General features: G+C 44.7%; 1 protein-coding gene across 1 annotated transcript; it reads right to left on the bottom strand.

Moving 5' to 3' along the window:
- LOC125739183 (hexokinase-1) lies at nucleotides 1-27,455 on the bottom strand. The gene is made up of 18 exons (XM_049009036.1): nucleotides 27,169-27,455; nucleotides 24,355-24,517; nucleotides 12,672-12,820; nucleotides 12,436-12,555; nucleotides 10,924-11,019; nucleotides 10,727-10,826; nucleotides 10,370-10,553; nucleotides 10,000-10,155; nucleotides 8,979-9,212; nucleotides 8,552-8,856; nucleotides 5,070-5,218; nucleotides 4,788-4,907; nucleotides 4,374-4,469; nucleotides 3,420-3,519; nucleotides 3,154-3,337; nucleotides 1,805-1,960; nucleotides 1,484-1,717; nucleotides 1-1,316 (listed from the first exon to the last, which is right to left on the bottom strand). The coding sequence occupies exons 1-18, from the start codon at nucleotides 27,229-27,231 to the stop codon at nucleotides 1,169-1,171; spliced, it is 2,757 nt and encodes a 918-aa protein (XP_048864993.1). The 5' UTR covers nucleotides 27,232-27,455; the 3' UTR covers nucleotides 1-1,168.

Here is a 27,455-nt window from a genome sequence, read left to right on the forward strand (position 1 = left end):
TTGATTTGTTTTTGTTGCACATCAAAATAAACTTTATTATATTCTGTCGTCTTTTTTTGTTGTAACACTAGTGCATCTGATGTGACATGAAATGCTCTAACACTGTACAAAATAAATGTACCCAATACTTTTTCAAGTTACCGGTAAGGCATGCATTCATGAATATGTAAAGCTACAAGATGTCTGATGGTAGGATGCAGAAACATTCAGCAGCAGCACACAAGACACACTGAAAATCCTCTATATTTACGCAGCCTGCTCACTTTGTGACATATTTTAAAATCCTGTTCAGAATGGGCACGGCCTATAGATCATACTCAACATGACAACCAGTTCACAAAAGCAACGAGATATACAGTATTGGAAGTTTTTTTTTTTTTGGGGGGGGGGGGGGGGGGTGTGTGAGCTGAAACACCAAGACAAGACAAGACCTTTGATTACTTAACTGTGTTTCAGGGAAGAGGAGAAACTATGTGTTTGTATGAGATTGCATGTGTGTGTGTGTTTGGGGGGGGGGGCAGGGTAGTCACATGATACAATCGCAAGACATACGACTCGGGACACACAACCACGACTATTATGTGCAACCTTCACAGCAGGGAAAATGCTATGGTGCGCAAAAGGCTCCTGGTCGCAGATCAAATGCCCACAATCTGAATTACCGAATTTAATACAAAAACCCCATTGGACAACTTGACAGAAAAATTGGAACGACACGTTCAAAATGAAAGCCCCTGTTCTGCCCGACCTGCTCCTGTGCCTCTTGGCTCATGTAATGCAACCTTTATAATCTCATAACTCTCCCCTCAAATTTTTTTTAAATAAATTAAACATATGGTGAAGGGGTTAAGGTTTCATACAAGTTAATTGTCCTTTTAACTTGCTAACATACACCCTATATGAATGCCTACAGTAGTTTCACAATACTTCAAAAGCTCACCCAATGAACCTCTTATATGTAATATAATACAGCCTTAAGTTGTAAAGAGTTATAGGTTATATTGCATTTCAATTTTGTTCTTAATTCCCAGGAGAAAGTGAGAATATGTGCAGGATACACCCATCCCACCACCCTGTCAGTGTTTTAGATGTAGCAATGTAGGTGCAGCAGGAGACTGATGTGAGGACAGGGCGCTGGTGGGGGTAAAAGGCAGGTGAACGTGATGGTTCAGTTCTGCTGCTCTTGCTGTCGCATGCGGCAGCCAACAGCTGTGATCAGCGCTGCTCCCTTACCACTGCCATCCTCTGACAAAAGGAAGGTGACATCACACTTGGGTGCGAGCTGCTTCACCGTTTGGTGCATGAGCTTTGAGAAGCTGGAGGGGGGAGGAGACACACAGCCTCAGAACTATGCAGACAAACTAGTGAGCACATCCAGTATATCAAAGCCCAGGGAGTCAGTGGATGGTATCACAGAGTGTGGCTGGTTTCAGTGGCAGTCCCAGACCTGTATAAGATTACATCACCGTCATGCGGTACTCACTGCGGATGGAGCTTGTAGAGCGTGCCATCCACTCCCACAGTGATATCCAAGTGGTCCAGCCCTCGGTTCTCACGGATCTTGTCAACGACAGCAGCCATGCCAGCTCCACATAGCTGGGCGGCTCGGCGGGACACGGTGCCACACACTTCCTTGACAATGATACTGTCGTCACACGTGGTGTCCAGGCCCAACTGCTGCAGAATTGATCTGACCTGCAGCAGCGCCAGCCGATCACTAGGGGGCAATGAACATGTTAACTCACAGACTTCCGTGCTGTCAAGTTCAATCAGAAATTCATTTAATGTCATGGCGATCACTTACCTCTCAATCTGGGAAAGAAACTTTGTTTCAAAGATGCCTCGAGTTTTCAGGGTCTCTGAAATCTGCCCCCTGAACAGAAACCCTCGCTTTGTGAGGTCAATAAGGATGTTCCTGACGATCTCACCAAGGTACATCCCACTGCACATTTTCTCATACCTTAAATAGAGAGGAAAACATGCCCAATTCACTTGTCGCAGTGCTACTGCATCTTAGCTTCAGCTAGGGTGACAAAATCCATGTCAGGGAGGACTTTGACTTAGGACAGGATTGTTAACTACCATTTGAAATTAAACAAGTTGGATTTCACTAAAGCACTTAAGTTCTTGCTGTGTGCTGACTGGTCTCCCGGAATCATTCACGTGTCCCTAATGTGAAACAGCTGGCTGAGTCTTTCAAGGAAACAAACCAATCAACTTAACTGAACTATTTAGGCAAGCATAGGAGCCTTTCAGTATGGAGCCTTGCTCATGACATAATGATAAAATTATACTTTGTCTTAGAACAAAAAAACACAATTTAACCTCAGAACATGTGCAAATTAAGAGCAACACAATAAAAACTAGTAATAATTTCTTCTGTTTTCTAAAAAGTTACTGATGTCTAATTGGATGGCTAGAAGAACACCGCTTCAGTTCCCAAACTTCTCCTCAGGGGCACCTCAGCCCTTCCATGATCTTGTTAAATTTCACCAACAGCTGATTGATTGATTGATTGATAGATAGATTGATAGATAGATAGATAGATAGATAGATAGATAGATAGATAGATAGATAGATAGATAGATAGATAGATAGATAGATAGATAGATAGATAGATAGATAGATAGATAGATAGATAGATAGATAGATAGATAGATAGATAGATAGATAGATAGATAGATAGATAAGACTTTATTAATCCCTCGGGTGGATTCCTCTGGGAAATTCGGTATTCTGTATGAGGTGTGCTAGTGGCCAAGTCAAACAATACATCCATTTTCCAAACCGCTTATCCTTCTGGGTCGCGGGAAGTCCGGAGCCTATCCCAGAAGCAATGGGCACGAGGCAGGGAACAACCCAGAATGGGGGGCCAGCCCATCACAGTGTACAAAATATATCTCTGCTATGTACATATATTGCACTCTAGAATGACATTGAACATGAGGTTTACGATGGGATGGCAGAAGTGTGGAGTGCATAATATGGGGGTGCATTGAGGGGGAAAAGAGTGAAAGGTTAATGATGTCACTCCATTACTGTTACTCTCTCGCATCTCTGCTAGCATTTAGCATTCTGTTATTTGGACCTGGGTGAAGATACGAGACATGTGGCTTCAAAATAGTGACTCTAGAGAACATGATGATTACTCACTTCTGTTTGCCGGCATTGAGTGAGAGATCATCAACTGCTTCGTCATACTTTGTCCTGATGTCATCCAGGCACCCATTGTCCCCAAAGGCGCCCCACTCCATATTGACGCACATGCGGCCTTCGGTGCCCTCAACTGTCTCGATGTTGCGCATCTCCTCCATATAACACGCGTTGCTCCCAGTGCCTGGAAACACACCAGCATGTGATGTGGCATCCGTCTTTGCCAATACCCCATCCCCCGTTTGACTTCACATGCTGGAGCTGACCTGCGATGAGTCCAATCTCACAAGTGGGCTCTTCGTAAGCACATGTCATCATTGTTCCTACTGTGTCGTTCACCACAGCCACCACATCCAGGTCAAACTCCTTCAGTTCAAAAACAGAATTCAGTGAATCAGTGAATGGACAGGTTACATGGTTCTTACAACATTTCCCATAACATTAAACCGGAGGTGGCCAATCATAACAGCAAAGGACCCGTGTGTACACAGGTTTTTGGGATAACCTTTAAATCAGCTGCTCAGACCCAGGTACGAGGACTCTTCAGCCAATCAGTCTTCTAATCGGTAATCTAATTAGGGTGTTGAAGTGAAAACTGGCCCTTCCTGGATGAGATTGACCTCCCCTGCTTTAAACCCTTACATAATTCTGAATTTGTAAATTATAGGTAATGTACAAAGATTGTGGTCTGAATGCCACTTATGTCTAACTCAATTTAAAGTACTAACAGTGGCATCAAATTCAGTTCAGTAGCTGTTAAATTGTTAATGTTTAGGCACACTAGGATTAATTACCTAATTATAGGTGTGTGTACAGCTCAAAGGAGACTGGTAGCTGTAATCTGGCATTTAAATTGTCATCTTTTAGTGGTTCATCAGGGAAAAAATTATTTTGCCAGATTTCTATATCCAGGGGGCACAGCACATCCTTCTCACAGAATCACCGAGACACTGACTTTATCCACCCTTTAACAAAGCCCTACATCTGGGTACAGACTCGGCTTCATAACAATAAGCCTCCAACATAAATTCAATTGCGATTTCAGGCACATAACTGCTGGCACACAAAATGGCCTTGATGTCTACAGCTGAATTAACTTTGGATTCTCTGTAGTACCATGCTGGGATTCCATCATGTTTCCCATCATGCACTAAAGCACAGAGAGTGGAACAGTAAAGACTGAGGTGGGCCTGACTGTGACTTCAGGCATCTTTGCTTACCTCCCTCCTCTTGATCCCCTCCCGGAGCAGGTTCACAACATCCTCACCTTCACAGTCGGTAGCCTTGAAACCTTTAGTCCATTTTATTAGGATACCCTGAGATAGAAGAAACCATTCAGTTTCAGAGAAAGAAGCAGGAGAAGATACTGGTTTGGTTGGCGTTGGGATGGAGTGGGGGTGGGGGGTTGTGATATATGGTCAGAGGTCAAAAAATAAGCTATTCTCATGTTAACTACCAGTGTAAACCACAGTCCTGATGTAATTGGTCATATTGTCCACAGGTGCAACTACAGATATTTTTCATCATTAATTTCAGGTAGCAGTAGCATTCCTATCCAGCCTACAATGTGGGACACCACTTCAGGATATTGTGGCTTGCACAGAAATTGGTTGGGCATGAGAGGATCATCATACCGCATCCAGGCTGGTCTGTTTACAGGGAAAGGAGAAGGTGAATCCCAAAGGTAAGCGGGCGTTCTTCATTCCCATGTAGTCCAGGAAGTCAGAGATGCAGTGCACTATGTGATCAAAGAGCTAAGACACAAAACCAAAGGGACACTAATTGGACATCAAGTTGACAATGAGCTCATGAAAAAGCATCTTGATATATTTATATGTTTCAACATGTTGGTAAAAAGAATCAGATACAAAGGAATTTGATTTGGGTACAAATGTGTGGAATTCCAATTTAGTTACCTCTTCCCCAGTGCCCTGCATGATCTCTAGTGGGATAGCATAGATTTTGTTATGCATCTCCACAGTCCGCCTCTTTCCACTGCGAATCTTCACCAGCAAAACCCTGAAGTTTGTCCCCCCCAGGTCCAGTGCCAGGAAGTCCCCGTTTTCTGTCCGAGACAAGAGAGGGGATCACAGTCAGACAACTGTCAGGTTAATCAACAGGGAAGCATATCATTCAGTTTATAGATGACTCACTTTTTGAAGACAAGAGAGCAGGTCGTGGCCACATAAAACCCAAAGCCATGTAGTCATGTCACAAATACTACACAATTTTCTAATACCTCATTTCCACCAACATGAAGCTGGTGCCGGTGCTGGGCTGGTTCTCGCTTGGTGCCTTTTGAGAACCAGCCTGCATTTCTACCGATTGCAAAAAAGAATGGAACAGAAATGTTACGTAGGCAGAAGCGAAAGTAAGGTGAAGGTTAATCCGTATTTTGTTTTGTCGGATTTATTTTGCCAAATCGAAAAAAGTTTCCAGAGTATGACTGGTTGCGCTATATTGACTCTCTCCACTTTTGTCTCTAAAGGCTCCCCCATCTGTGTTAGAGTTTATTCTTTATTCTCACTCACTGTTGTATCGCTGTATTTTAAGGATCATGCAATAAAAGTAGAGTCTGTTAATAAGTGATCTTTGTAGTCCGCTTCATGATGTCTTTGCCACTCTAACATCACAATATGTTATTTATTCAACCTGTGAATTTAGATTTTATTGTTAAACATATTTATATAAACGCTCCTCTACTTACGAATGAGATATTCGAACATACGAACGGCTGTTCGTTACGTGAAATGTTAATAAGTCATTATTCAACAACGTTTTAAGGGTGTACAAAAATGTAAAGAACTAGAATGCAGGGAGTATGTACGCTACGCTGCTGCGCGGCGGGAGTAGCGGCCAGAAGTCGTACTAGGCGGAATTGGAGCGCAGAAAAAAAAAATGATGTTGCGGACAGGAAACGGGAGTCCAATGAACACAATTTGGACTTTCAGTCCTCTTCGTACGTATGTCTGAAAGTTCGGAAGTTTAAAGTTCGTAAGTAGTCTGTACTTTTTATTAAATCTGGCCAGCAGATCATTTTTCATAGAATAAAACGAATAGAACGATGTAGCGTCGTTTGTGTGAATTAAATACATAGTGTAAAACAATGTGAAGTGTTTTAGTGCAAGTTAATATTTTACGTAAAAAATCATATTTTCAGCTAATACAGTTGATATTATTTTAAGCTATTTGACGAAATTTTATAAAAACAACAACAACAAATTTATTTTTGTATAGCGCAGTTTCACGACATTACATCGTCTGAAAGCGCTTTACAGCATCCTCACCCAAAGCCCCCAGTGAGTAAGCCAAAGGCGACAGTGGCAAGGAAAAACTATCAAGAAGGAAGAAAAATTTATCTCCGTAAAGGGTCCTTCGTCTCTGTGTTAGTTTATTCTCTCTCGCTGTTTCACTGCTGTTCTTTAAGGATCGTACAGTAATGCTAAAAACTGCTACAAAATGAACATTATGGAGCCCCTAAGGGGACAAAGGAGGAGAAAAAAAAACGGCAGAAGAAAAAAAAAATCACGTTTTGCATTATAACCCAAAACCATTGCGTTACAACCCAAAACTTTTGTGATATAACCCAAAACTCTTCCATAGTAATGCAACAATAAAATCAGGTGACTAGCGTACTTTTGGTCATTCAAGTGCAACTTCCAAAGCCACTGTTTGCATGATGTGGTTGATCCCTGCTTCGCTTCAATCTAATTTAACAGTTAAAAAAACTTTAGAGTTCAGTGTGGTCCGATTTGATTGTTTAATTCATAATTAGTCATTTGTAAAGCAACCCTTGGTAAAGTTTCAGTAACATTGCTAATTAATGCTAATCCGTTGAAGTTGATTCAAGCCTAAATAATTGTTCGTTTTTTTGTCGTTTTTCGTGTTTATAATATTAGTGCTGTACATTGCCATGGAGGGGGACCTAGAAACATTCAATCTGAGTTATTATTAAGTTGTTAAAATCTTATCTAGCTCTGATTTAAAGGAACCCAAGGATTCAGCTTGCACTACGTTATCAGGAAGACTATTCCATTCTCTGACTACGCGCTGTGTAAAGAAGTGCTTCCTTAAATCCAGTTTGAAATGTTCACCTATGGCCACGAGTTCGTGTATTTGAACTAATGCTGAAGTAACTATTTGGTTGAACAGCATCCAAACCTGTTAGAATCTTATATACCTGGATCATGTCCCCCCTCAGTCTCCTTTGCTTGAGACTGAACAGATTTAGCTCAAGTAACCTTTCCTCATATGACATTCCTCTAAGACCAGGAATCATTTTTGTGGCCCTACGCTGCACCTTTTCTAAGGCCACAATGTCCTTTTTAAGATATGGTGACCAAACCTGCACACAATATTCTAGGTGAGGTCTCACCAAGGAATTGTATAATCTTAGCATTACCTCCCTTGACTTATACTCCACACACCTGGAGATATACCCCAACATCCTATTGGCGTTTTTTATTGTTTCCCCACACTGGCGAGAATGGAACATGGAAGCATCAACATACACACCAAGGTCTTTTTCATGATCACCTACCTTTATTTCAGTGGGACCCATAAAATACCTGTACTTTATATTTCTGCTCCCTACATGGAGTACCTTACATTTGTCTACGTTAAATTTCATCTGCCAGGTATCGGCCCAGTCACTAAATAAATCAAGATCCCGCTGTAGCTGCTGAGCTGCTAATTCAGTATCTGCTACACCACCCACCTTGGTGTCATCTGCAAATTTCACCAGTTTACTGTATATATTGGTATCTATATCATTTATGTAAATTAGAAACAATAGTGGTCCTAAAATCGAACCCTGCGGTACCCCACTATGGACACAGGCCCACTGTGACATTGTTCCTCTTATAACTACTCGCTGTTTCCTATCTGTTAACCAGTTATCAATCCAGGTCGCTACGGTACCTAAAATACCTGTCGCTTTGAGTTTAAGTAGGAGCCTCTTGTGGGGGACAACATCAAAAGCCTTTTGGAAATCTAAGTAGATGACATCATAGGCCTTCTTATCATCAACTTCCTGAGTAGCTTCCTCAAAAAACTCCAAAAGATTCGTTAAACAGGATCTACCTCTCCTAAATCCATGCTGGCTATCCCGCAAAAACTTGTGGTCATAGGTGGAAATTAGAGGGAGAACATTTTAAACTGGATTTACGAAAGCACTTTACATGTTAGAGTATGGAATAGTCTTCCTGTAGTAGTGCAAACTAAAACCTTGGGTTCCTTTAAATCAGAGCTAGCTAAGATTTTAACAACTTTAAGCTATTAGTTGAATTATCCCTGAAAGAACTTGATGGGCCGATTGGCCTCCTCTCATTTGTAAATGTCTTATGCTCTTATATAAGCCGAACAGCATTTCCTCATTTTTCAGTGCTTTAGGTATTACCTGTCCCATCAGGAGTGCTGCGGACGAAGGTGGGCAGCATCTTGACAGTGGAGGTGTCGTGGGACTTTTTGCCTAGGCCATTCTCGATCTCTACCCTCATCTTCCTCTTGACGTCCAGCAGCTGCTCCTTTGTCAACCGAAACTCAGCCAGTGTCTGAGCAATCTGCCGAGATTGATCGGCCAGCCGATAGGCCACTGCCGTCACCATGGCAGCACCCTTGCCACTCCCACTCTCTGACAGCAGGAAGCGCACGTCCGAATCTGGGACCAGGCGGCGTACAGTCTTGTGCAGACGTCGGGCATAGCTTTTGTTGGGGTGGGTAGGGGAGGGGGGTTGTGAAATATGGTCAGAGGTCAAGTAGTCATGTCTATTGCCCTAGGTCCTTATGACTTAAGGTGGCCATGTGGCCATCTCTTAGGTACTCACTGTGGGTGCATCTTGTAGAGGGAGCCATCGATGCCCACGGTGGTGCGCAGCCGTGGAGTACCCTTGTTGTCCTTCAGCCGGTGGAGGATAGCACCCAGTGTGGCCGCAATGAGGTTTGCAGAGCGGAATGAGACCACGGCACACACATGCTGCACGGCCACACAGTCATCATGCGACGGCTCCACTCCCAATCGGGTCAGGATCTCCTTGGCCTTGGATAGGCCCTCCTTGCTCCTGAGCCACACGGATGCAGAGAGATACATCGTTATAGCTTTGTTAATCTGTACAATGTCAAGTCCACAAACTACACAGCAACAGACTCATCTCTGTTGTTCCAGAGTAATGTGGGAAAGTTCCAGTGAAGCCAGTTCTAGTTAAGTTTCATTTTCTTGGGTAGCCTGAAGGTTACTAGACAAGGTCATGAAGACGACTAACAGGTCGAATACTGATTACTAAGACAGTACAGCGAGCAGTTCTACTTATCATTCTATTAAAGTACATAAGAATCATAATTGGAATAATTGAGCATTGAGAATGCCTAAAGGGGCCTTTCATTTCACAAGTAATCTTTCTGCTTATTAGAGGGACCGGAAGATCCATGTCAGAGAAGGTATTTCAAGTTTTGCAAACTGCTTTAAAACTGAACAGCACCTTTACTTGGCTAAATATAGTAGTTCAGTTCTTCTTGTGCTTTGAGCAGTTTGTTTCCTAGATTGAAAGACATATCCAACTGTTTCACAGTAACATTAGTGACGCATGCATGATTATAGGAGACTGAACTGTCAGCACATAGCAAGAACTCAGTGCATAAGCAAAATCCAGGTCCTTTCAATTCAAATGGTAGTTTACAAATCCTGTCTTACCTCAAAGTCTGCTCCCTGACATGAATTATCTAGACACCTTAATATATTCAAAGATAATCATACCTAAAATCTACATTCCGATTCTAAATCTATAGGTTTCTTTTTATCTTGTCACTCCAATAATTATTCGAACAAGTGAATGGAAGACTGGGACTAACTTCTCGATAGCAGAGACATGTTTCGTTTCAAATTTCCCTTTGGTGAGAAGCTCGGGGGTGATCCTTCCCTCAAACAGCATCCCCTCCTTGGCCATCTTGACCAGGATGAGGCGGACAAGTTCACCCATGTACAACCCGCTAACCATCTTCTCAAACCTGTCAAGAGAAGTCGCAGCATTGTCTTTAAGAGAACATTGTAAGAGTTACTCAGTGCCTGATAAGACAATTAAGATAACAAAAAAGTACTCATGTTTTGTCCAATGACATCACTGAATATATGTCACATGACATCCAGTAGCATTGTACAAATGGAGGTTATGTGACTTCTTGTGACATCACACTGTAGAGATCACACTGCATGGTGCCTTACAGCTGTTTCCCTGGGTTGAGGGAGCCCCGGTCGATCTCCCGGTCAAACTCGGTGCGAATGTCCTCTAGCATGCCATCATCGCCGAAAGCGCCCCACTCAGTGTTGATACACATGCGGCCCTCGTCTCCCTCCACCAGGTCAATGTGCCTCATCTCCTCCATGTAGCAGGCATTGGTGCCTGTCCCTGGTCACATTTTCAGGACCAGAACAACCCTCATTTTCACCTCAATGTTTCTTTTGTTTTTGTAATTCTGCCATCTTACAACCTCATTTCACATTCAGATGTGGATCACATTAATGCCGCATTCAGCCTCTTAAATTAGTTCAGGTAACACTGCTTATCAGAGGACAGATTACCTATGATAATGCCAACTTCACAGCGCTGGTCATCAAATCCACAGGTCATCATAGTTCCAACCGTGTCGTTGACCACTGCCATGATATCTGCATCATAGTCCTGTGAAATGCACATTGACCACATTGTGAGCCGGCTGCTGCTGATTTTCGCTGCTTGATGAGTCACCAGATTCTGCTGATAGAAGGGAAAGCTGTACCCCTTGCTTCTTGATGGCCTTGTTGAGGAGCTTCACCACATCCATCCCCTCCACCCCACTAGCTTTGAAACGTTTCGTCCAGGTTAGCAAAATACCCTGTAGGTGACAAAGGTCTCTGTGATTCCACATCAAGGGAGAATATCCCCACACAATAAGGGACAGTAGCATGGATTATCATACAAAATCTATGTGGTTTAAATCACCCACTCCTTATATCACATAGCTTTGTGAGTAGCAAAATAATTTCAGACTAGTAACTGCAAGCAGTGACTGAAGGGTCCAAAGCATCAGAATGTCATCCATAGCATAGAAACAGTACATCAGCACTGATGGAAAATGGAGTACTGACTCATTGGTGGCTGATATATTAAAAACTCAGACAGCAGTAAATACTGTGATAGATTGGGTAAATTCGAGTCCAGGTGTAACGGGTAAGAAGACATAAGACAGAATGTAGAAACCTGCAGTGTAGCAACCCCTCTGTATTGAATGTCTGATTTGGGTCAGATGGTCTGAGCAGTAGAAATAGACACCTTACTACCTAATGTTGTAGGCCAAGATCTGAGAGGTTAAGATTTGTTTATGCTGGCTGTGTAAATTTAGATTTTGTTCCATATTTAGAATATTGCTATATTGGGGGGGGGGTTCCATATAACAGTGCTGTAACTACGGGCTTTGGACCCTTAACAGTAAATCAAAAGTATTAAAAGGAAACAGAATCCTCAGGAATAACTTTGCAGTCCATACATCTTGAAAGACTTCATGTAAAAGTGGGAACAGAGCAGAAACATTCTGAGTAAGATGTGATGCATCATTTTAAAAACAAAACAACTGATTAATAATGTAAATGCAATGGCCTGAAATTTTGAATGTAATTGGTGAAATGGACTACTGACTCCACCTACTGGCCAATTTCTTTCACAGTATTCAAAAGTAGGGAATGGTGTGTACCTGTATATTTAAATTATATGTATTTTAAATGAAAGGCAATTAAAAGTATTGTCTCTAGTTGACAATTTTTGAAGGTTTTAAGTGATATAAGGCAGTGTGCTGACTCGCTTACTACTAAAAATGAGGAAAATGTCAGTTGCACTGTTTTTGAAGGTTTAGAGACATACGTAGCTCTCTACTGATGATCAGCGCCAAATTTGGCCTACTACGTACCTCTCCTAACTCAGCCAAAGACGAAAGACAATTCCTGACTGAGCAAAAGACAAAATGCATTTTGTGGTACCTTTCATGACTCAGCAAAAGACGAAATGCATTTTGTGGTACCTTTTGTGATTCAGCAATAGATAAAATGCATTTTGTGGTGCCTTTCATGATTCAGCAATAGACAAAATGCATTTTGTGGTGCCTTTCATGACTCAGTAGGAGATTAAATGCATTTCGTGATTCCACAGAATCAATTTTGTCCACGGGATGACTCTTTCATTCACAGCAGTACATGCTTTGGATCCCTAAAAAACACACTCAGTGTCCTTATCAGCTCGAGGTTGCCATGGTTCTTACCTCATCCAGTTTGCTTTGGGCACACGGGAAGGAAAAGGTCAGTCCGACTGGAAGCTTCTTGTCTTTTATTTTCTGCTTGTCCATGAAGTCACCGAGGCACTCTGCCACATAGTCAAAAAGCTGCAGGGAGCATGGCGGCATATTATGCTGAGTTGAATCGCACCAACACTGCGGGGCTGTGGGGATCGACTGCTGGCTGAAGCTGGACTGGCGGATTTGGGTGGCCACCATCTTACCCGGGTTCCACTCCCATGGATGATATCTTCTGGGGTGTCGTATATCTGGCTCTCCATCTGCACCGTCTGCTTCTTCTCATGGGACACCTTCACCCGCAAGATTCGGAAGTTGGACCCTCCAAGGTCTAAAGCAATGAAATCTCCCTTTTCTGGATTAAAAATCAGCACAAAATACTCTCAAATAATCTCTAACCAAATAATGATGTAATTTTAAATCCAAAATAGGCACTTAATGTCTGACTGAGCTGTCATCAAAAATATGACACACAATAATAAACCAGGGGGCGGCATGGTGGTGCAGTGGTTAGCACTGTTGCCTCACACCTCTGGGACCCGGGTTCGGGTCTCCGCCTGGGTCACATGTGTGCGGAGTTTTCATGTTCTCCCCATGTCGTCGTGGGGTTTCCTCCGGGTACTCCGGTTTCCCCCCACAGCCCAAAAACATGCTGAGGCTAATTGGAGTTGCTAAATTGCCCGTAGGTGTGCATGTGTGAGTGACTGGTGTGTGAGTGTGCCCTGCGATGGGCTGGCCCCCCATCCTAGGTTGTTCCCTGCCTCGTGCCCATTGCTTCCGGGATAGGCTCCGGACCCCCCGCGACCCAGTAGGATAAGCGGTTTGGAAAATGGATGGATGGATGGATTATCAGGATTAAATATCAATAAGACCAAATGATCCCAAGTCAAACACCATGAGAAGAGATGATCCTGTTGCCATTAACAATGCCATTCCATTCAGGGCCAGTGTTCCTCACACACTCATTAAAATTAAAACCTAGTTAAAACAAGATCCAGAGAAGAACTCGCTTTGGTTACATTGAGGTTAACTCGCTGGCAATATTAAGGGTAGCACTTGGTTAAAGAGCCGACTGTCTCAACTGAGTGACTTAGTATCAGCACTGAGGAATGGCAGCCAGCCAAAGTGAGAAGGTGAAACTCAGCCATTCTCCTGCTGGGGTGCCTGCACCGGAGTCCCTTACCATGCATTATTAAAAACATCCGTTCTACATTCTGTTGATTTTAGGTGCAGCCTAATTGGCCGAAATGTAACACAAATATAATTGGATGGCAGATATGGCCATTTACCCCATAAAAGGCAGCTCACTAATTGCTATCATAAGCCTATCTCCTCTCAGGGCAATCACTCAGCTTCTGTGCAGCCTGGCAACAAGTATAAGCAAACAGGCATGCAGAAGGGAAGACCTGAGCCACAGCCACATTAGCTTGCAGCCACATTAGCCATTAGCTTGCAGCCACATTAGCAATTAGCTTGTAGCCACATTGGTCGGTAGCTTCCAACCAAATTATCTTTTAGCTTTCAGCCACATTAGTTGCTAACTTCCTCACCATGCCTTGTCACAATGAACAGGTGCCCGGATTAGCCAAGCTTGAATATTTTGGGCAGCCAAGCAAGTAAAGATGGTCAAGCGGTGCACATGGTGTGATTTTACACACACAGATAAAAATAAAAGCCACAATGCATGATTTGAGACCGCAGGAAATCACAAGCGGCCCAACTCTTGGAGGCATTGCTGCCTATCTGCCTGCATGGTAACGGGAGGACGAGACATCAACTTCGCCTCAGTTTCCAGGCTCCCGTTTTCATATTCATAAAATTCCCAGGACATTTTCTGTGTTTTGAAATGTAGGCTCTTGCTTTGTGCAGGTTTCTTTTTTACCAAGTAGTTAAACACTTCTCCAGCTCTTCCCTGGCTGCGATTCTCGAAACATATATATTTTTATTATATTTGAACATAGTTTAATTGAACTACTCTGCACATTTGCACTACACTGCACACATATAGGGTTACCATATTTGGTGAGAACCTCTCCTGGAGCCGACACCTTATCGTGGTGGAGGAGTTTGTGTGTTCCAATGATCCCAGGAGTTAAGTTGCCCAGGGCTCTATGCCCCTGGTAGAGTCACCCAAGGCAAACAGGTCCTGGGTGAGGAACCAGACAAAGTGCAGCTCACCAGACCCCTTATGATGAGAAAAACAATGGATCCACGATTTTCCTTGCCTGGACGCGGGTTACCAGGCCCCCCCCCGGTGCCAGGCCTGGGGGGTGGGGCTCAATGACGAGCGCCTGGTGGCCAGGCCTGCACCCATGGGGCCTGGCTGGGCACAGCCCGAAGAAAGCACATGGGTCCCCCCTCCAATGGGCCCACCACCTGTAGGAGGGACCATAGGGGTCGGGTGCAGTGTGAGTGGGGGCAGTGGCCCGATCCTCACCTGCAGAAGCTAGCTCTAGGGACATGGAATGTCACCTCTCTGAAGGGAAATGAGCATGAGCTGGCGCGCGAAGTTGTGAAGTTCCGACTAGATGTAGTCGGACTCACCTCGATACATAGCTTGGGCTCCTTGAGGGGGGTTGGACCCTTTTTCACTCTGGAGTTGCTCATGGGGAGAGGTGTTGAGCAGGGGTGGGCATACTTATTACCCCCTGGCTGGGCACCTGTACATTGCGGTTTACCGCAGTGGACAAGAAGGTAGCCTCCCTTCACCTTCGGGTGGGGGGATAGGTCCTGACTGTTGTTTGCGCTTATGCGCCAAACGGTAGTTCAGAATACCCACTCTTTTTGTAGTCCTTGGAAGGGGTGTTGGAGAGCACTTCTCCTGGGGACTCTCTTGTTCTGCTGGGGGACTTCAATGTTCACGTGGGCAACGACAGTGAGACCTGGAGGGGCGTGATTGGGAGGAAATGCCCCCCCGATCTGAAACCGAGCGGTGTTTTGTTATTGGACTTCTGTGCTCGTCACGGACTGTCCATAATGAACACCATTTTCAAGCTTAAGGGTGTCAATATGTGCACTTGGCACCAGGACACCCTAGGCCGCAGTTCGATGATCGACTTCGTAGTTGCGTCGTCGGGCTTGCGGCCGCATGTCTTGGACACTCAGGTGAAGAGAGGGGCGGAGCTGTCAACCGATCACTACCTGGTGGTGGGTTGGCTCTGCTGGTGGGGGAGGAAGCCGGCCAGGCCTAGCCGGCCCAAGTATATAGTGAGGGTCTGCTGGGAACGTCTGGCGGAATCCCCTGTCAGGGAGAGTTTCAACTCCTACCTCCAGCAGAACTTCTCCTATATCCCGGGGGAGGCGGGGGACATTGAGTCCGAATGGACCATGTTCCGTGCCTCCATTGTGGAGGCGGCTGACCGGAGCTGTGGCCGTAAGGTGGTCGGTGCCTGTCGCGGCGGTAATCCCCGAACCCGCTGGTGGACACCGGTGGTAAGGGATGCCGTCAAGCTGAAGAAGGAGTCTTATCGGGCCTTTCTGGCCTGTGGGACTCCAGACGCAGCTGAAGGCTACCGGCAGGCCAAGCGGGTTGCGGCTTTGGTGGTCGCTGAGGCAAAAACTCGGGTGTGGGAGGAGTTTGGTGAGGCCATGGAGAACGACTTCCGGACGGCTTCGTGGAGATTCTGGTCCACCATCCGGCGGCTCCGGGCGGGAAAGCGGTGCAGCATCAGCACTATTTATGGTGGGGATGGTGCGCTGCAGACCTCAGCTCGGGACGTTTTGGGTCGGTGGAGGGAGTACTTCGAAGACCTCCTCAATCCCACCGACACGCCTTCCAATATGGAAGCAGAGTGTGGGGACTTGGGGGTGGACTCGCCTATCTCGGGGGTGGAGGTCGCTGAGGTGGTCAAAAAGCTCCTCGGTGGCCGGGCCCCGGGGGTGGACGAGATTCGCCCAGAGTTCCTCAAGGCTCTGGATGCTGCGGGGCTGTCCTGGCTGACACGCATCTGCAGCATCGCGTGGACATCGGGGGCAGTGCCTCTGGATTGGCAGACCGGGGTGGTGGTCCCCCTCTTTAAGAAGGGGGACCGGAGGGTGTGCTCCAACTACAGGGGGATCACACTCCTCAGCCTCCCTGGCAAAGTCTATTCGGGGGTCCTGGAAAGGAGGGTCCGCCAGATTGTCAAACCTCGGATTCAGGAGGAACAGTGTGGTTTTCACCCTGGCCGTGGAACAGTGGACCAGCTCTATACTCTCAGCAGGGTTCTGGAGGGTTCATGGGAGTTTGCCCGACCAGTCTACATGTGTTTTGTGGACTTGGAGAAGGCATTCGACCGTGTCCCTCGGGGGGTCCTGTGGGGAGTACTCCGGGAGTATGGGGTACCGGGCTCCCTTTTAAGGGCGGTTCGGTCCCTGTATGACCGGTGCCAGAGTTTGGTCCGAATGGGCGGCAATAAGTCGGACTCGTTTCCGGTGAGGGTTGGACTCCGTCAGGGCTGCCCTTTGTCACCGATTCTGTTCATAGTTTTTATGGACAGAATTTCTAGGCGCAGCCAGGGCGTTGAGGGCGTCCGGTTCGGTGACCTCAGGATTAGGTCTCTGCTTTTTGCGGATGATGTGGTTCTGTTGGCCTCATCGAACCGTGACCTTCAGCTCTCACTGGAGCAGTTCGCAGTTCGAGTGCGAAGCAGCTGGGATGAGAATCAGCACCTCCAAATCCGAGACCATGGTTCTCAGCCGGAAAAGGGTAGAATGTTCTCTCCGGGTTGGGGATGGGGTCCTCCCCCAAGTGGAGGAGTTGAAGTATCTCGGGATCTTGTTCACGAGTGGGGGAACGATGGAATGGGAGATCGACAGGCGGATCGGTGTGGCATCAGCAGTCATGCGGGCGCTGCATCGGTCTGTCATGGTGAAGAGAGAGCTGAGCCAAAAGGCGAAGCTCTCGATTTACCAGTCGATCTACGTTCCTACCCTCACCTATGGTCATGAGCTTTGGGTAGTGACCGAAAGAACGAGATCGCGGGTACAAGCAGCCGAAATGAGTTTCCTCCGCAGGGTGGCTGGGCTCTCCCTTAGAGATAGGGTGAGGAGCTCAGTCATTCGGGAGGGACTCAGAGTAGAGCCGCTGCTCCTCTGCATCGAGAGGAGCCAGATGAGGTGGCTCGGGCATCTGATCAGGATGCCTCCGGGACGCCTCCCTGGGGAGGTATTCCGGGCATGTCCCACTGGGAGGAGACCCCGGGGAAGACCCAGGACACGCTGGAGAGACTATGTCTCTCGGCTGGCCTGGGAACGCCTCGGGATCCCCCCAGAGGAGCTGGACGAAGTGGCCGGGGAGAGGGAAGTCTGGGTCTCCCTGCTGAGGCTGCTGCCCCCGCGACCCGACCCTGGATTAAGCGGGAGATGATGGATGGATGGATGGATGGATATACAATAATGATCACTGCCGGTGCGCTGTTTATTTGGGCACCATTTCCCGCTCCTGTTTCAACTGGTGCAAATAAAAGGTAAAAAGAATCGTTCAGTCTTCAGTAGTTTTTGCATTTGTGTCTTAATTGAGACTTAAACGCACGATAAAAGAGGCTTTCCCCGCGTAGGATTCTAACGCTTTCTGCGTAATCTCTCTTCCTTGTGACATAGAAACGTGTATATACACACATCTCTCTCTCTCCCTCTCTCTCTGTAATGAAATATGTAAAAATAAAAATATATATGACTCATATTCTTTTCATCCTTCTTGATGTAGCATACCGTCGATTCATTCAAGCCATAATGGTAAGCGACGTCCGCTTTCCTTCCCGAAGAACATCCAGGAGTTTTGCAGGACGCTTAGGAGCCATCGTAGGGCTTAAAACAAAACGAAAACAATCGAACCACAAGCAAGGTACGCGATACGCAGAGAACTGTGGCGCGATATAGCGGGGGATCACTGTAATTCACAATGTAAATTGAGTGTGTTGCTATGATGCCTTTGTATTCTGCCGGAACATTCTAAAACACTTAATGTGAAAAAGTTTAATGTAGTTTAATTTACCAAAAATAGCGACCAATAGTCACCAAATTTCTCACACATATATCTGGTCATAAATACTTTCACCTGACAAAAAAATCTAATCGAAAATGCTACGAATATAGACTTAATCTTACGTTAAGACTTAATGTACTTAATGTCCCACAATAAGCAAATGGTTATTACTATGGCGCTAGTGTCATGCCCGGCTCGTCCGCTCCTCGTGTGTGCCACGCCCCCTGATTACCCACGTGTGCTTCCCTGATCGTCTCCTGCTGTGTCCGCTTCCTTTGATTAGTCTTTGTGTATTTAAGTCCTGGTCTGACCTGTTCCCCTTGTTCGTCATTGTAGTTAGTTGTGGTAAATGTTTCCTGGTCCCTTTTCCCCAATAAAACCCCGTAGTTTGCCCCGATTTCGCCTGTCTCGCCTGCTTTTTGCACGCCTGCCCGCATGATCACCGCTCTCCCCGCGACTGATCGTGACAGCTAGATTGTCATTACAATTATTGCACTTTTAAAAGAAGCTTCATACACTTTTTAAAAGAATGAGTAGCCAGAAGATATTCAAAACAAACGAGGCAAGAGAAAAAATATTTCAATCATTGTTGCGTTCCATTGTGTACAGTGTCTTCAAAATCTAATTTTTAAGTTTCTTCTGCATCTGAATTCAATCTGAACTAAGACAGTGGTGTCATATGTACAAAGTACAATGAAATTCCTACTTGAATGCCTTCTCCGCAGATTACAGACAATTAACAATACAATGTTACAGTACAAATAATACTAAGTATGGCTGGGTTATGTGCAATATTCATATCAACATTGCACGTTATGTACATGCAATTCTCACTTCGCGACTGGGATGAGATCACACGTTTGCATGCCTTCATATTGAACATACATAATGAAGTGGTATACTGATGTTATTTTCCATTGCAGTACCAGTATTTAGAAATCTTGGTGATAAAATACACCGAGAGCGCAGGGTTTTACGTTTTGTTAGAATATTTATATTCTATCGCAGGAAAAAACAGCCAGTATTTCTCCTGTGTTTCTGGAGATCCAGGTCCCAGGGAGACGACTTAGGTTACGGGAAGCTAAACACCAGTGGGGGACCTTATGTGCAGAGAAGTATTGTGCCTGTGAAAAGGGTAGTCATGCTTGATTTGGGATGTCATGCAATGCCCTCAACTTGATACCAAGCTTTACAAAAGAATAGTGTTTGCAGAGAACATTGTAACCCGATATTACCAAAAGACAGGTTACGAAACTACTAGGTGAAGACAACATATTCTCATAGAATATTCTCGAAATAACTCCAAATCACAGACGCTATTTTCTAAAATAGCTTGTGTACCAGTGAAATGAAAAGGCTCCTTACAGATATCATCGGTGCATGATCTAGAGTGACGACACCCTGCAAGATCATGTAGAAACATGCAAAATTTTAGAATGTGCTAGAAGCCAAATTACGGGACACTTGTTCTTCCTGTGCAACCACCAACAGTCCCTGAAGTCACATTAATTGCTCTGCATTGCATCGTGTGTTAATATATAACACAAAAATGCAGATACACGTAATAATAATAATCGATACTTTTATTGTCCCTGTAGGGAAATTGTCTTTACGCCTCCCACAATTTGCTCTTTTTTTTTCTTTCATAGAGGAAGTTGTCTGCGAAGGGCTGCCACCCGTAGCAGCGCCCAGGGAGCTGGGGGTTAAGGACCTTGCTCAAGGAGCCACAGTCTGAGGCGGGGTTTGAACCTGCGATCTTCTGATTATAGGCACACAGGCTTAGCCCACAGAGCCACACGCTGCTACGTGTATCCTGGCTGCTACGTGTATCCTGACTGCAGATGTGGGGGCTACTGTTTTCATAGAGCCGTTCACGGTGCTGTGGCGATGGAAGGTGATGCTAACATGCTAATATGCCAAGTGGATGCTAGACCCTGTTTTGGTGGCTCCTGGTTCTCAGCCTGCATGCTGTACGCGCTGCTATTCGGAAGGCAGACAGTGAAATGGCATTGAAATTGAGTGACGGCCGTTCTCAGGCTACAGACATAGAATTCCATTTTTCTGCCTAAAAAAACACTACGGGGCCTGGAGTCACATTTATTTAGTTGGGGGGGCTGTCATTGCAGCTTTCGGTAATTGCCAGACCTTTTGTTTTCCCCCCCTGCACATACACAGTGCTCAAGGCAGTCACCGGGGTTACATTCCAGCTATGTTCTGTTGTCATGGAAACCTCCATGCATAAACACAGAGATCCTGAGGCGCATCAGACAAGTGAAAGAGAAGACACAGGTCTTTTGATGTGTATAGCAAGCTGCTGTGTATGTTCTATTAGACTGTAGAATGACTATGACTGAGGCCACCTGGGGATGTGTCATCAGTTCAGGACATACCAAATGGTCTCACCAGGAAGGCCAACTACTTAACAGAACGCAGCCTGGACCCACTGGTGGCAACAGCAGAGAAGATGGCCAGGGAGTGCTATCCTGGAGCACATTTAGCCACTGGCTCATTCCACCCAATGTCTCCCCCTCCCCCAGCTATAGCATGGCATTTTAACTTATTTGCAGTATGTGCACTGTATGTGCAAGTCAGGAATAAAAATGTACAATGTTAGGAAGGTAAAACTATAATGGGATGAATAAAAAATTAGAAATGGAGGTAAATATTGAAACTGTACAAAAATCATGGGATTTTTTTTTTTTTTTTAAACTGCAAGCTCAAAGGGAGTTCATACCTGTTTCTCACAAAAACAAACTGGGAAAATACAGTCAAGTTGGTTTTCAACTGAAATTAAGAAGTAAGTCAAGAGGAAAAGGGTTCTGTATCATCAATGGAAAGAAATAAAGGATATTGGGTATTTAAAATGTAGGCCGAGTTGAAAAATAATATAAGATGTACTAAGAGAAATGTAGAAAGAAAAATTGCATTGCAATCTAAGGTCAAAGTTTTTTCCAATATTTCAATGCCAAAAGGGTTTTAAAAACTCAAGTCATCAATCTACAGAATAGTGCTGGTCTGAATATTGAGAATGATGAGGACATCACATATTAGTGAATTTAATGATTGTCATGCCCGGCTCGTCCGCTCCTCGTGTGTGCCACGCCCCCTGATTACCCACGTGTGTTTCCCGGATTGTACCCAGCTGTGTCCGTTTGCTTTCAATCAGTCTTGTGTATTTAAGTCCTGGTCTGACCTGTTTGCCTTGTCTGTCATTGATGTAAGTCGGCGTTTCATGTTTCCTGTTCCCAGTCTGTTTAATAAACCCCAGTTTACCCCGACTTCCGCCTGCTTTCTGCCCGTTCGCCTCGCACGATCGCCGCTCTGCCCGCGATCGCGAGCGTTCCCGTGACAATGATTACTTTGAACAAGTATTTACTCAAAAAGATATAAGTAACACAATATATAAACAATATATGTTTAACTGAAGCTGATGTGTTACAAGGTCTGGCTGAACAAAATTAATAAATCTCATGGCCCTGATGGCATCTTCTTGAGTTATGGATATGCAGACATATAACTTGGCTACCCTCGGGCTGGAAGCACGCAAATATAATGCTCATTTTAAAAAAGGGAGATAGAAGCAAGCCCTCAAACTATAGACCAATTAGCTTAACTCGTATAACTGGAAAACTGGTGGAGGCAATAATCCAGGGAAAAGTCATTACACTAATAATATTCTGAGGGACAGCCAACATGGGTTTAGGAGGGGTAGATTCTGAGTGACTAATCTACTTGAGTTTTTTAAGGAGGCCACAATGGAAATTGATAGAAACAAGGCCTACAATGTGATTTACAGTGGAACCCACTTATAGTGATCACGGTTATACTGATTAACCACTTATACGGATCAAAAAGCTTAGGACGAAATAATTCCTTTACAAATATTGTTTAAATAATTTGCTTTTAGTAATCAAGTAATCCGCTTATAGTGTTAATTTTGTGGAAAAATTAATCTGTGGTAATTCTTTTTTTTTTGTTTTACTTTACTTTGCCTTGCGGTAACCCATCTGCTTCTGGCTAACTACCTTAGGTTAATGCTACATGCAAAGAAAACATGATGAGCAAAAAAGTCTCTCTAAATGAAAAATAAAGACTGTATGTCCATCTTTGCACTACAAATCACGCTGCTGTGTGCACAAGAATGTCCCCCTGAGATAAAAAAAAAAAAAAAAAGTCAATCTTAATCTAATCAAACCGAAACGGTGAAATGGAGGGAGGTGCATCATCCTCTCTCTGGCCCTGTTCACACCTTGTATTAACATGCATCCTGGGTGATCCAATCACAAGTGGACAGTATTAAATACGTTCGTTCACACCTGACATTAGCATGAGTCTCTGCATGCGTGTCGACCGACCGTTTGTAATCAGATCTCACTTTCCGGCAACTTATTTAAATAAGTATGCAAATTGCTTCCGTATGCAGAATCCGCTGAACATTAAGAAGAAATCAAGTCATAATACTAAAAATGAAATTACTAAATATATATATAAATAAATATTTCAATAATTAATGGGTCCTTTTATTTTTAAATAATTCCATAACGGGTGTTATATTTCTTAATAATGTTTGTTTATCTTCTGCGTATAATCTTTAAGATGTATTTTGTAATAATGGTGTGATTTTCATTCAGCAGTCATTATTATAAAACATTATTTCACATAATGCAAATGTGATGTCTTCAACAATTCAAACTATATTTCACAGTAAAGTTCAACTTTTCACATTTCAGCCATGCATTTTTATACCGCATCAAGATACAAATGTACATGTTAAAAAGGTCTTTCATTACTTAGGTTAATACTTTTTTATTCAAAGGCAATGTGTTCAGTGTGTTATGCATTATGTTGGTCGCCATATGATAATATTTCAGCTTTTAATCATAACCAATGAAGCTCAAAATTGGTAAAAATTTGTCTGATGCGATGAATTATATGTCTGACTTGGAGCAAATTAAGTAAAAGAAGCTGGAGTGGGTGCGATGGTTTTGGCCCCCCATCTGGGGTTGTTCCCTGCCTCGTGCCCATTGCTTCCGGGATAGGCTCCGGACCCCCCACAACCCAGTAGTATAAGCGATTTGGAAAATGGATGGGACTGAATTTCAGACTGCGAGTTCAAGCCCCCTAAATGTAAAAATATAAAACTATCTAAACAATTACACTATTATTATAGGTTTCTATTCATATTCATTATCTAGGCTATTGAACGCACATTCTTACCTACACGCTTTAACTTTGCATTCATTACATTTTTACTGACACATGTCATCAACATTAATAAAGTGTGGAGCAGCTTTGACATAAATAAGGAAGCAATTTATTTTTCCCAAATTTGTGCAGAACATTAATGATGCACACTTTGACAATGTTTCCAGGCGAATGGGTCGTGAAAGTCTGATATTAAACCAACTTCCCAGTAGATTGAAAATTATATTTTGGTGTTGTAGCTAAAAAGATGTGTTTACTACATAGTGGCCCACTGTGCACTGACAGGCATTCTGACAAAAATCATATGTCGAATACCGTTCACTTGTTTAATGAGTACATATGTACTTGCACTCACATGAGGTTGTCAGCAGAGTAGGCGGTCCTCCAATGCAGCCCAGGACACATTCATGTTCAAACTGCTATAAGAAAGTTGCCATATGCGTCCCAGTCCACCTCCAAATGTGCTTTGACTGATTGGATCTCGTCTAGTTTTCAATGCATTTTGGGTGCGTTCACACCTGTATTTATCGCTGTTCACTTGTGATTGGATCACCCAGAACGCATGTTAATTCTATGTGTGGACAGGGCCTCTGGTGCTCCACAGTGTCCTGGAGGGGGTCTCAGAGGGGCTGTAATTATGTAAACTTCAAACGGGGATACCATATCTCACACATGCACACAAAGGGGATGAGGCAGGTTAGGGATGGGGCCACACTGACCTGAGCCATCGGGTATGGAGCGGACGAAGGTGGGCAGCATCTTGACTGTAGCTGTGGGGTTGGTGTCACGCTTAAGGCCAAACTCCAGCTCCCGCCTGAAGCGGCCCATTACATCCAGTAGCGTCTCATCCGAAAAGCGCATGGCATAGAGGTACTTATCAATCTGTGGGAGAGAAAGGGGGTTAAGAGTCTGCTACCACCTACACATGCAAATGCACACAGAGCTCTAAAGGGGACCCTCTTCTGGAACAAGACAATGTCCACCGTGAGTGTGAGTGTGTGTGGGGGGGGCATGTATATATGACACATCGTGGGGACCAAATGTGATAAAATCCTGTCATTTTGACCTTGTGGGGACATTTTTTTGGTCCCCACAAGGGGAAACTCAGTTTTATTAAAATCTGTGAATGCAATCAAAAACGTACGCATTTTGTTTGTTTGGTTGCATGGAGTACCATATGAGCACTGTGACTATACTGAACTGGCTGGTTGAAACAAAATCTTGCTCTGGATTACTACTTTCTGCATCTGCATCTGTTGTTTGGAACCTCAATTTCCTAAAAATCTGAGGCAATAAAAAAATTAAAATAGCCAAAAGTGGTTAGCACTGCTGCCTCACACCTCTGGGACCCAGGTTCAAGTCCCCGCCTGGGTTACATGTGTGTGGAGTTTGCATGTTCTCCCCATGTCATCGTGGGGTTTCCTCCGGGGTACTCCGGTTTCCCCCCATAGTCCAAAAACATGCTGAGGCTAATTGGAGTTGCTAAATTGCTCGTAAGTGTGAATGTGTGCGTGAATGGTGTGTGAGTGTGCCCTGCGATGGGCTGGCCCCCCATCCTGGGTTGTTCCCTGCCTTGTGCCCATTGCTTCCAGGATAGGCTCCAGACACACAGGTCACCTGAGGTCACAAACATCAGTCTTGCAATATAATCTTTTTAAAGAGGTTTTTAAAAGTACATACCATTCATGTGTCTTTACACGGAAGACAAATTTCATTTTAAGTGGGGCAATTCATCTCTTGGCAGTGTTCCTCACACGGAAGTGGTGGTGAGATGGCGGAGCACACATACTCACTGGATGAGCCCATTATGACTAGGATTAAGGAGGCTACTTCCATGCAGAATCAAGCACATTCCCACCTGCCTGCTGTCTCAATCACATTAAATGCTACACACCTGTCTGACAGATCAATCTTGAATAGTAAACAAAAATTCTGACATGTTCCAGTCCGGCTGGATTAGGGTTCATACTCAGGGCACACTCTGCCTTGGGGTTAAACAGGATTTTCTCCAGTACTGCTTTTATGCATTTTATATTTCTATAACTTAATCAGAACACCTATGTGGGTGAGAGTTACAATTCAAATTGATTAATTGTATTTTAGCTTACATTATAATGATTTTAATATGACAAGGTAATTAATCGCCAATGTCCACCACAATCCCCCTTTCCAGGAAAAGCTAAGAAAATTGACATTTGTTGCATCCTCATGATACAGAGGAAAACTCAGAAATCCATAATTATTTTTGCAATGGTTGGTGTTAAGCAGTAGTACTGTGACTTTGACTTCGTGGGAAAATATATGTCGGAAACGGAAATTGAGAGTAGTGTAACAAAAGCATTTTAATACACATTTTCCTCTTACAGCCCCTCCCCCCCCCAGCAGAACACAGTTCCTGTCAGGTTTAACTTCCTCCTCAGCAACTACCGGTTTCTACTGGGGACAGTGATACTGCTGTTTAACCTGCAGGTAAACCTGGTTAAAGAAGCTTTGTGGTGAGTCAGTGATGGGAGGGTCTTATACTTAACGCCCATAGTGGGTGAAGCACGACACACAATGGATTTGCCTGCCCCCGGTCACTGAAGGACACTGGTGACAATGAGGCCTACTGTGGTTGGAAGCAGCTAATCCCTCTTTGACTGTCATAGACATTTCCGCAACTATAACTCCAAATCCTCCCAAATCACAAAGCACACGTTTGTATGAAAGCACAGAGTATTTCCGTTAGAGGTATATGGATTATTAATTCTGTAACAAGTGGCCATAACATAGCATTACTTTTTTATACAAATACAATACAATACAATACAATACAACAATACTATACAATACAATACAATACTATTCGTTCTTATTCCCCAGACTAATACTACCACCATAATCCAAGCAGCTGGGTGGATGGATGGACGTGTGAACGAGGACTGCTCGCTGTCCCCTCACATTGCAAACAGATGGGGCTTCTTGCTAACTGAGACACAAACAGCACACATCCTACTACAGGGTTTGCGGTCCTGCGTCGGCCTGGTTTTATTGGAAACGAACATCTCTAGAATGGTCACATGGCAGCCACATCATGAGGAGGGCTCCTCCAGTAGCGAGGGGAAGGCATTCCAGGGACACTCTGTCGATCTTACCCCTCCCGTCAGTGGTGGGGGCGGGGGGGGGGGGGTGGTTGCTAAAATGAGATGGCTGCAGGGAGTGTAAGGCTGGTTGGCTAACTCGCGGAAGCAGAAGACTAATGACCCCCTCCCCTGAACACACACCCCGCTCACGCACTTGCGCACGCACACACACACACACACCACTCTATTCCCTGTTTCAAGGGCATTGCGACCGGCAGGAAGATCTGCCGATGCTCTGACCCATAGCGCGAGCCAGGCCTTGTTTCATAAGCACTGCCAGGTGGGGGCCATTGGTAAGGAAGGGGAGAAATACGATGCCCTTGCCGCTCTCACTCTTTCACACACACATGCACATGTTGTCACACTCAGTGCGTGACTCAGCCCCCCCCCCACCCCGAGTCAGACACCCACCTTCTTGATCTGGTCATCCTTAAGTTCCGTGAAGTAGTAGGCCAGGAGCTGGGCAGCAATCATCCTGTCAGTCTGTGGCGCTAACAAGCCAGGCAAGAACAGCGAGGGAGTGGAGCCAAGGATCTACCTGGCAACTGGATGGAAGCCCCTGGAAAACACAGCCTCAGACGACAGAAGAACAGCAGCGGCTAGCCCCTGGGCTCAGACAGATAGGGCAGTGGTTCAGCCTCTCACTCGCAAACAGCAGCAGATTAGTGTGAGCGTGCACAGCTCGCTTGCTTCAGAGA

This window comes from Brienomyrus brachyistius, chromosome 3, assembly GCF_023856365.1.
Source record: "Brienomyrus brachyistius isolate T26 chromosome 3, BBRACH_0.4, whole genome shotgun sequence".
Taxonomy (NCBI): Eukaryota; Metazoa; Chordata; class Actinopteri; order Osteoglossiformes; family Mormyridae; genus Brienomyrus; species Brienomyrus brachyistius.

Excerpts from the sequence above, each read along its gene's own strand:
- LOC125739183 (XM_049009036.1), bottom strand. The coding sequence starts at position 27,231 with ATGATTGCTGCCCAGCTCCTGGCCTACTACTTCACGGAACTTAAGGAT. Across the intron at positions 24,518-27,168 it reads AGGATGACCAGATCAAGAAG|ATTGATAAGTACCTCTATGC; the intron begins GTGGGTGTCTGA and ends TCTCTCCCACAG. Across the intron at positions 5,219-8,551 it reads CAGCACTCCTGATGGGACAG|AAAACGGGGACTTCCTGGCA; the intron begins GTAATACCTAAA and ends TGTCTCGGACAG.